At 51.9% G+C, this 9,898-nt stretch overlaps 1 protein-coding gene across 2 annotated transcripts; it reads right to left on the minus strand.

Moving 5' to 3' along the window:
* Positions 1-2,241: 2,241 nt before the first annotated feature.
* PYCARD (PYD and CARD domain containing) lies at positions 2,242-4,110 on the minus strand. Of its 2 annotated transcripts, XM_033218222.1 has the most exons (3): positions 3,121-4,110; positions 2,897-2,953; positions 2,242-2,598 (listed from the first exon to the last, which is right to left on the minus strand). In XM_033218222.1, the coding sequence occupies exons 1-3, from the start codon at positions 3,392-3,394 to the stop codon at positions 2,342-2,344; spliced, it is 588 nt and encodes a 195-aa protein (XP_033074113.1). In that variant the 5' UTR covers positions 3,395-4,110; the 3' UTR covers positions 2,242-2,341. The 2 variants fall into 2 exon arrangements, with proteins under 2 accessions (XP_033074113.1, XP_033074114.1); XM_033218223.1 differs by lacking the exon at positions 2,897-2,953.
* Between the last annotated feature and the right edge of the window lie 5,788 nt (positions 4,111-9,898).

Raw genomic sequence — 9,898 nt, forward strand, 5'->3', positions numbered from 1 at the left:
GCCACTGAGGGGCTAGGAGCAGAACCGTCCTAGTGGAGGTGATTGCTAACTCGGAGGTGTACTTAACATGAGCCAGCTGCTGTTAGGGGATGAGCTACGTCCTGTCACTCCCACTTTACAGAGGGGATGCTGACACAGCTAGTGAGAGTTGGGGCTGGGACTTGAACCTCTATTCTTGAGCTATAGAACTGTCGTTAACCACTATGCTATGCCTAAAATCTGAGGAGATTCCTGGTAGGACTCATTCTCCTAGAGCCCAAAGGAAAAAGGAAGCCCCAAGAAATGTTTTATCTTAGGGAAACCTTATTGGAACCACTTCCTTCCCTCAGGCCTGCCCTGGTTTTTATAGTGACTCTAAGGATGTCTGTTATGCAAGGATGTGTTACCTATATGGCCCCATGCCATGGGAATGATTAGGTTCCTGTGAAATTTTAAAAAATCCTATTAGATACTAGAGATACACAGTAACTGCCATATATTGACTACTTTCTACATGCAAGGCACTTGTACAGAGGTTGAAAAGATGTCTCCCTTTTAAGCGTCCATTTAAGCGGGGGAGTGGTGGAGTCTTCTGTGAAGGTAGACCAGCACATGATTTGCATTGCCACAGAGACACTGGGAAAAGCCTCTAAAACCCAGAGGAATGCATGCGTATGGGCAGTCTGGGGCACGTAGAAGATGTCAGCGTGTCCAGAGATAAAGGGGTCAGCATGTGCTAGGGCACCGGGTGTGAGCAGATAGTGGTGGGATCCTGGGTATGTGAGGAGAGGAGACGTTGCATGGGGTTAAGCGCCAGGTTAGGAGGAGAGTTTAGGTGTCCTGTTAAAAGTGACAGTCAGCTGGGCATGGTGGTGTGCACCTGTAGTCCCAGCTATTCAGGAGGCTGAGGCTGGAAGATTGCTTGAACCCAGGGATTTGAGGCTGCAGTGAACCATGATCACACCACTGCACTCCAGCCAGAGCAACAGATGAGATCCTGTCTCAAAAAAAGTGAGAGTCTGTTCCCATGATCAGTTTGGATTTCTTAGGCTCTTGGAGCTAGAGGCAGGGAGGACAAGGTAGGAAGTATTGCAGATAAGATGTAATTAGAGATAAGGCTGTTGCGGCAGTGAGGTTGGAAAGTGGTTGTCTGGTGATTCCTAAGGATAGGATCCAGGGCCTCCTTGGTGTCTGCCCATTGCTTTGCAAATCTTCCCTCTTCAAGGCCAGAAAGGATTGCTTGTAAAGTGTACTCAGAAGTAGCCCTAGATTCCTGCTTTCCCAAACAGCCTCTGGAAAGACCAAGTTTCCTGGAGTGAGAGACTCATATTTCCCTTTGTAGGCAAAAAATGCATCAAGAAGGCGGGCGCGGTGGCTCGCACATGTAATCCCAGCACTTTGGGTGGCTGAGGTGGATGGATCACTTGAGGGAGGCCAGGCGTTTGAGACCAGCCTGGGCAACGTGGCAAAATCCCGTTTCTACTAAAAATGCAAAAATTAATTGGGTGTGGTGGCAAGCACCTGTAATCTCAGTTACTTGACTGACTGAGGCACGAGAATAGCTTGAACCTGAGAGGTGGAGGTTGCAGTGAGCTGAGGTCGCACCACTGTACTCCAGTCTGGGTGACACAGCGAGATTCCATCTCAAAAAAAAATTTTTTTAAAATGTTCCTTTCAAATGAATGAATAAATAATAACCCTCCAAAAAATTGCATCAAGAAAAGAGGCAGCTACCACAACTCATTTCCTGAAAATTTGCTTTGGTGGTGGGCATGTTTTTTGAGCAAAGTGTAACCTATCAGCCTTACCCCCACGGGATGGGGTGGGGCAGAGGGGACGTTTAAGCCTGTTAGAGCCAGGGCCAGAAGGAGCCCTCGAGCAATTTGGTGACTTGTGCTCTTCTGTCCTATGTTTAGATAATGCTCTAATGTGTCTCCCCCTGAAAATTTCTCTAATTTTGCATTTTTCTCCTGTGGAGAGCTGCCCACCACAGTTCGCGCCCTTTGCTACATGCCTCTTTTAACCTTTGGAACTGGGCCACAGGCTGTTATCTATAATGGCAAGGTTAGACCCTTTAGGGGAGCACTGAAGGAGCACCACCTGGTGAATGAGGAGGGATAGTCCATGGCCATACCAGGAAGGATGGAGGAAGCATTTGGGGTGCAGGAAGCATAAGGGACACGGAGCTGGAGGCTGGGCGGCCTCTGAAGCATAGCTGAGCTCTGCACATGCCAGCAGGCTAGAAGCAGGAAAACACACAAGTTCAAGCTGGCTTTTCATATATTGTGTATAAAAACATCAGATGCAGGATGAGTTTGTTGGGATTGCCAGGGGCTGACTGGAGTGTTGCTGGGAAGGAGCCTCAGCTCCGCTCCAGGTCCTCCACCAGGTAGGACTGGGTCTCCCTTAGGGCCTGGAGGAGCAAGTCCTTGCAGGTCCAGTTCCAGGCTGGCGTGAAGCTGAAGAGCTTCCGCATCTTGCTTGGGTTGGTGGACTCGGCCCGCACTTCCTGGTACTGCTCATCCTTCAAGACCTTCCCGTACAAGGCATCCAGCAGCCCCTCAACGTCTGTGACCCTTGTGATAAGCGCAGCCCGGTGCTGGTCTATAAAGTGCAGGCCTGGGGGTGGGAGGAGAACATGAGCCAGCAGCCAGGGTGTGCGGCCTGTCCCTGCTGAACTTGAGTTCTTCAGGAATTCCTCTGCAAACCTAGAGGCCGGGGCTTTATGGGGCGGCCCAAGAGGACCCCACATGCAGTGGGATGAGGGTAATATTGTCTCCCTTCCCCGGCAGGGTGTGGGCTGGTGGGTGGGGCGCGCAGGGTTGCCAAGCCATGCCCTGCCTTGCCCTAGTTGCGGGAGCACAGATGGAGGCTGTGCAGGAGTACAGTGGAGCCGGGCTGGGTGTGGAGGCCTCACCTGGCTTGGCTGCCGACTGAGGAGGGACCTGGATCCCAGCTGGCGCAGCTCCAGAGCCTGAAAGGATATGAGCCAAGTGGGGCGGGGTCCTCTCGGTCGGGAGGCTGAGCGCGGGGAGTCTCTTTTCCGGTACAGGAGCTTTGTTTAGGGGTAGGAGGAACAGAAAGCGGAAGAGCCCGAGGGGTAAGTGCTGGTGTGGGTGGAGGGGAACCGAGGCGGCTTACCCTGGTGCGTGGCCGCCTGCAGCTGCCCGGCCATCTCCTGCATGCCCATGTCGCGCAGCACGTTAGCGGTGAGCTCGGCGCCGTAGGTCTCCAGGTAGAAGCTGACCAGCTTGTCGGTGAGGTCCAAGGCGTCCATGGATAGCAGCGCGCCCCTTGGGATGCGCCCGTAGCCCTCGCGCAGCGGCACTGACAGTAGCTTCAGCTTGAACTTCTTGAGCTCCTCGGCTGTCAGGTTCTCCAGCGCATCCAGGATGGCATCGCGCGCGCGCCCCATGGCTCCGGGATCCCCGGCCGCTGCCGCCGCTCACCCGGCTGCTGCCGCCGCTCACCCGGCTGCTGCAGCCGACCAGGAGGAAGTCAGCTCTGGGGCGGAATCTGGACTCCCCGCCTTCCTCCCACTCTGGTCTCCCGACTCCCCGCCCCGGTCCGTTGCCCTCCAGCAAAAGGCACTCCCTGACTACGCCCTTGGTCCCCGCCCACCCAGGCCTCTGGATTGGGGCCCCAGGCCGTCGGGGGACGTCAGGATCGCGCCCTCCAGCTGGCCTGTGAGGTGGGACCCGGGAGGGGACCCGCAGAGGGGCTCATTGGTGGCGCCTGCTTGTCTCTGGGCTTGCACCAGCGGGTACAGACCAGAAACCTGGGCTTGGTCTCACTGGGTTTATTGGAGCACCTAGGCTTAGGATCTCCTATTTCTAGAACCCCCGAAACCTCTGCGGCTCCCCGAACCTTAGGATCCTCTCCCACATGTCATAGAATCTTGGAATCATGACAGTTAGAAGCATGAAGCTCCCTCAATTCCACATGCTGGAGAAAAATGAGGTGTAAAAAAGGGTAGGGAGTGCAAATCTCTCGAGCTTCAGTTTCATTTTCTACCACATGGGGATGATAACCCTCAGGTGCTTATAAAGATTCCAGCATAACATGGCCGACCCGATGGCTCCCGAAACCTTGCCAGATGCTTCCTAGGGGAGCCAGAATTTGATCCCAAGAGCTGAATTTCTTGGGAAGTGATGACAACAGCTATTGGTTGAGAACATTCTCAACTGGAGGGAGCATCCTGGGTAGAGAGTCAGCCACTCTGGGCCCACGGGCTTGGGATAGCATTGGAACCTGTGCTGTGCCAAAAATTCTTCCTTTTTTTTTCTCTTTTCTTTTAGAGACAGCGTCTCACTGTGTTGCCCAGGCTGGAATGCAGTGGCGCCACCATTGCTCCCTGCAGCTTTGAACTCCTGGGCTCAAGCGATCCTCCTGCTTCACCTCCCAAAATACTGAGATTATGGGCACCAGGCACGGTGGCCCGCCCTCAATTTGTTCCTAACGTGGCTGGGGAGGTCTGCTGGTCTGACCTCTGTGGGCCTCCCTGGCCTTGTCTTAGGCCACGCCCTGCTTTCTCCCTCCATCTCTGAGCTGTGGCCACGCTGGTCTCTCAGTTTCTCAAGCGTGCCAGCCTCCTTTTTTACCTTTCCAAGCCTTTGCACGTGCTGTTCCCTCAGCCTTGAAATCTCTTCCCTCTTTGCCTGAGAAACTTTAGGCCTCAAGTTAAATGTCACTTCCTCTGGGAGACCAGGCTTAAAGCTTTTCCCAGGCTAGTTCATAACATGTACTACGTATCTGTAGCTCTCATGGCAAGTGTAACGAATCCTGTGCACTTGTTTAAAACCACTTCTCCCTGCCAGTCTGTAAATCGTGCCTGTCCAGATCATTGTTATCTCCTCAGCATCCAGAACAGGGCTTGACAAATAGTAGGTGCTCAATAAATGGTTCCAGAATGAATAATGAATGAATGGACCTTGTGGCTCAAGGGAGGATACCAGTAACTGCAAGTTATGCCTTATACACAAGCTCTTCAAAGAGAGGCAGCCTCCAGGAGATTAAAGACCATGAACTTGAAGCCATACAGTTCTTCGTTTGAATCCTGACTCTACTTCCCAGGGTGGGGTATTTGGAATCCTTTATTTTTCCCTCTCATCTGGGTTGTAACAATCACTGTTCCTTATAGTCATACGACCCTGACATATTATACATTTATTTACTTATTGGACATTAATCCCTCTCTAAAATGTGAGCCCTGTGAGCATCAGAGACCTTAACTGTCTTGTTCTTTGCTGAATCCCTAGCGTCAAGAATGTACCTGGAAATAGCTGGGTGTGGTGGAGGGCGCCTGTAATCCTAGCTAATAGGGAGGCTGGGGCATGAGAATCTCTTGAACCTGGGAGGCAGAGGCTACAGTGAGCCGAGATTGCACCACTGCACTCCAGCCTGGGTGACAGAGCTAGATCCCATCTAAAAAAAAAAAAAAATCTATAACACAGTAGGTGCTGAGTAAAGATTTGCTGAGTGAAGGAATGAATGAGGCTGTGATACCTGCAGCATGTTGTATTCAAAAGCTTCCAGCATGGCTGAGTGCGGTAACTCATCATGCCTGTAATGTCAGTGGTTTGGGAGGCTGAGGCTGGAGAGTCACTTGAGCACAGGAGGTTGAGGGTGCAGTGAGCTATGATTGTGCCACTCCGCAACAGAGACCTTGTCTCAAAAACAAGACAAACAAAAAACCAGGATGGGCCGGGCACAGTAACTCATGCCTGTAATCCCAGCATTTTGGGAGGGCGAGGTGGGTGAAGGTCAGGAGTTCGAGACCAGCCTGGCCAACAGGGTGAAACCCCATCTCTACTAAAAATACAAAAATTAGCTGGGCATGGTGGTACGTGCCTGTAATCCCAGCTACTTGGGAGGATGAGGCAGGAGAATCACCTGAACCCAGGAGGTGGAGGTTGCAGTGAGGCAAGGTCACACCATTGCACTCCAGCCCAGGCAACAAGAGCGAAACTCCATCTCAAACAAACAACAACAACAAAACAAAAACAAAAACACCAGGATGGGGAGCAGTGCTCTGCTACCCTGCTGAAAGCCTTTTTGTTGTTGTTGTTTTTTCTTTTGAAGACAGGGCCTCACTCTGTTGCCCAGGCTGGAGTACACCGGAGGGATTGTGGCTCACTGCAACCTCGAACTCCTGGGCTCAAGCAATTCTCTCATCTCAGCCTCCCGAGTACCTGGGACTACAGGTGTGCCACCATGCCTGGCTAGTTTTTAAAATTTTTATGGAGAATGGGTCTCCCTATGTTGTTCAGGCTGGTCTCGAACTCCTGGGCTCAGCAATCCTCCTGCCTTGGCCTCCCAACATGCTAGGATTACAGGTATGAGCCACCATGTTCGACCTTGCTCCCCATCCTTGTAGCGTGTAGGCTGGGGTAAGCTGTGTGCCAACATCCTCACCATGGGTGGCACTTGTGGTCCAACAGCCAGTGTTCCTTGGCTCATGGATGTTTATCATGCCTTCTCACTGGCCTTTATTCTTCCAGAATCTCCATCTTCTTTTGTGCACTGTGGCCAGAAGGATACATCTTCCTAACCCACACATATGATCCTGCCCCTGCCTGGCTCAGAGACCCCCCATGACTCCCCAGTGCCCTCAGACTCAAGTCCCAAGACCTTGGCTTGGCCTTCAAGGTCCTCACCAACCTCTTCAGCTGCCCCTTCCACCCTGCTGAACTGTGAACCTCTGCCCCTGTGGGGGCTGCTCTCTGCTTGGCCTCTTTTTCCTTCTGGTCTACTTGGTGAGTTCCCACCTGTCTTCTGATATTCATCAGGCATCATTTTTTCTTTTCTGCTTTTTTTTTTTCAGAGATGAGATCTCACTCTGTTGCCCAGGCTGGAGTGCAGTATGTAATCATAGCTCACTGTAGCCTCAAACTCCTGGGTTCAGGCGATCCTCCTACTTCAGCTTCCTGTGTAGCTGGAACTACAGGCACATGCCACCACACTCAGCTAATTTTTGAATTTTTTTTGTAGAGATGAAGTCTTGCTATGTTGCCCAGGCTGATCTCCAACACCTGGGCTCAGCGATCCTCCTTCCTAGGCCTCCCAAAGCACTGGGATTACAGGTGTGAGCCAACACACCCAACCTAGGAGTCACCTCTTCTAATAAATAATAGAAATAAGCCTTTAGTCTGCAGTCTTTCACATGCCTCCTTCCTTCCCTCCCTTCCCTCTTTCCTTCTTTTTTTTCCCCTTTCTCTCTCCCTCTCTTTTTTTTGAGACAGAGTCTCACTGTGTTGCCAGGCTGGAGTGCAGTAGCGTGATCTCGGCTCACTGCAACCTCCACCTCCCAGGTTCAAGCAATTCTCCTGCCTCAGCCTCCCGAGTAGCTGGGACTACAGGCGCGCGCTACCATGCCTAGCTAATTTTTGTATTTTTATTAGAGATGAGGTTTCACCATGCTGGCCAGGATGGTCTTGATCTCTTGACCTTGTGATCCTCCCGCCTCTGCCTCCCAAAGTGGTGGGATTACAGGCATGAGCCACCGCGCCCAGCCTCTTTCTCTCCTTCCTTCCTTCTTTCCTTCCTTCCTTCCTTCCTACTTTCCTTCCTCTCTCTCTCTCTCTCTCTTTCTCTCTCTCTCTTTCTTTCTTTCTCTCTCTCTTTCTTTCTTTCTTTTTCTTTCCATCTTTTCCTCCCTCCCTCCTTCCCTCCCTCCCTCCCTCTCTTCCTTCCTTCCTCTTTCTTTCTCTCTTTCTTTCCTTCCTTCCTTCTCTCACTCCCTCCCCCTCTCCCTTCCTTCGTTCCTTCCTCCTTCCTTCCTTCCTCTTTCTTTCTCTCTTTCTTTCCTTCCTTCCTTCTCTCACTCCCTCCCCCTCTCCCTTCCTTCGTTCCTTCCTCCTTCCTTCCTTCCTTCCTTCCTTCCTTCCTTCCTTCCTTCCTTTTCTTTCTCTCTCTTTTTTTTTTTTTTTTTTTTTGAGACAGGGTCTCAGTCTGTTGCCCAGGCTGGAATGCAATGGCATGATCATAGCTCACTACAGCCTTGACCTCCTGGGCTTAAATGATCCTCCCATCTCAGCCTCCCAAATAGCTGATACTACAGGTGCATGCCATGATGCCCAGCCAATTTTTGTAATATATATATTTAGACAGAATCTTCCTCTGTCACCCAGGCTGGAGTGCAGTGGTGCAATGTCCCCTTACTGCAACCTCTGCCTCATGGGTTCAAGCGATTCTTGTGCTTCAGCCTCCTAACTGGGATGACAGGCGTGAGCCATCATGCCCAGCTACCTTTTGTATTTTTAATAGAGACGGGGTTTTGGCATGTTGCCCAGACTGGTCTCAAACCCCTTGGCTCAAGTAATCTTGCCTGCCTTGGCCCCCCCCTGCCCCAGGTACTGGAATTACCGGCGTGAGCCATCATGCCCAGCCCATGTGCATTATTTCTAAGCCTTATAGCAATCCCTCTGAGATAGGGAATTGTGGCCCCACGTTGTAAATGAGAAGATAGGTTCAGAGAGGTGGAAGGGCTTGTCCAAGGTCACATTCCAGCACAGAGCTTGGCACTGACCCAACCTTGATAAGCCGTTGTAGAATGACACAAGAATCCTAGAATGTAGAATCATCGAAACCTGCTCTTTTCACTTTGGTAGAATTGGAAGAGCTTTGGGTGTTTGATACATTTAAAAATGATTGCCTGATTCAATCCCTACAACACAGAGCTGGGGGCCCCTTTGCCATGTAGCCTCCTGCCTGCATCTCTGGAGCCCTTGTTTGGATGGGGTGGCCTTTGCTTTAGGTAAAACAAATGTGATGCCTTTCAATGGAACCTTTGGGGCTGCAGGAAAATGCACCTACAGGAGTATGTGTATGTGTGTATGTGTGTGCGTGTGTGTGAGTGATGCTTCTCTCCTCCTCACACCCAGCTTCTTGGTAGAGAGGGAGGCGAGCATGTGAGTTCTTGTGAGGTGAAGCTCTCCTTGTTTCTGAGCATCACCACCCAGGGTCCTTCCTTTGGGGCCCAGCTTGGCCCTGGGATCTGACCCCTGTTACGTCCTACTGACGCACACAAGTCAGATGGAGACGGGGAAGCTCCTGGCTGTGACCGTCACCTGACATCACCTCAGAACAAGTGTTAGCACTTCGGTGAGATGTCACAGGGAGGCAAGGGACAAGGGACTGGGGAAATGCAGCCGTTTCTCTCGGATAACTGGAAGCATCCCTCCTGCAGCAGTTTCAGGTCGGAGCTCGGTGAGAACAAGTGACATCTTTTGGCAGGTGCATGTGCTCTGTGAGCTGACTGCAAATTCTTTTGTTGCTTTTGTTTTTGAGACAGGGTCAGGCTCTGTTGCCCAGCCTGGAGTGTAATGGCACCCTCTCGGCTCACTGTAGCCTCAACCTCCCAAGCCCAAGCGATCCTCCCATTTCTGCCTCCCAAGCAGCTGGGACCGTAGGCATGTGCCACCATGCCTGGCTAATTTTTGTATCTTTTTTTAGAGATGGGATTTCACCATGTTGCCCAGGCTGGTCTCGAACTCCTGGGCTCAAGCAATCTTCCCGCCTCGGCCTCCCAAAGTGCCGGGATTACATGCGTGAACCACCGTGCCCGGTCTGACCCTCCCCCCGTGGCAGGAAAGAGCCTCCAGTTCTCAGCCCAGGCTTACCCTTGCCCCCCTGGACAGGAGCCAGAGCAGTTGGTGGAATTAGGATGCCTGCTTCCTGGGTGTGACCCCCACCCCCACAACAAAGTAATTCCTTGATTGCTGGAGTCAGATTGCTTCTCCTGGGGCAAGAAGGACTACAGACTGCCAGGACATTGGGCAAGTCACTTAGCCCCTGTGCCCCATGGCCTCCCTGTAGGATAGTGAAAGCATTGTTATGAGGCTGCAATGAGTTCAGAATTGTGAAGAGCTTGTGCAGTGGCTCACACCTGCAATCCCAGCACTTTGGGAGGCTGAGGCAG

This window comes from Trachypithecus francoisi, unplaced genomic scaffold (genome assembly GCF_009764315.1).
Source record: "Trachypithecus francoisi isolate TF-2019V2 unplaced genomic scaffold, Tfra_2.0 Lachesis_group10, whole genome shotgun sequence".
NCBI classification, from domain to species: Eukaryota; Metazoa; Chordata; class Mammalia; order Primates; family Cercopithecidae; genus Trachypithecus; species Trachypithecus francoisi.

What these genes read in the sequence shown, in the direction of transcription:
- PYCARD (XM_033218222.1), bottom strand. Translation starts at nt 3,394, where the DNA reads ATGGGGCGCGCGCGCGATGCCATCCTGGATGCGCTGGAGAACCTGACA. An exon ending in GCAGGCGGCCACGCACCAGG is followed by an intron (nt 2,954 to 3,120) that starts GTAAGCCGCCTC and finishes ATATCCTTTCAG; the next exon opens with GCTCTGGAGCTGCGCCAGCT. An exon ending in TCAGTCGGCAGCCAAGCCAG is followed by an intron (nt 2,599 to 2,896) that starts GTGAGGCCTCCA and finishes TCCCACCCCCAG; the next exon opens with GCCTGCACTTTATAGACCAG.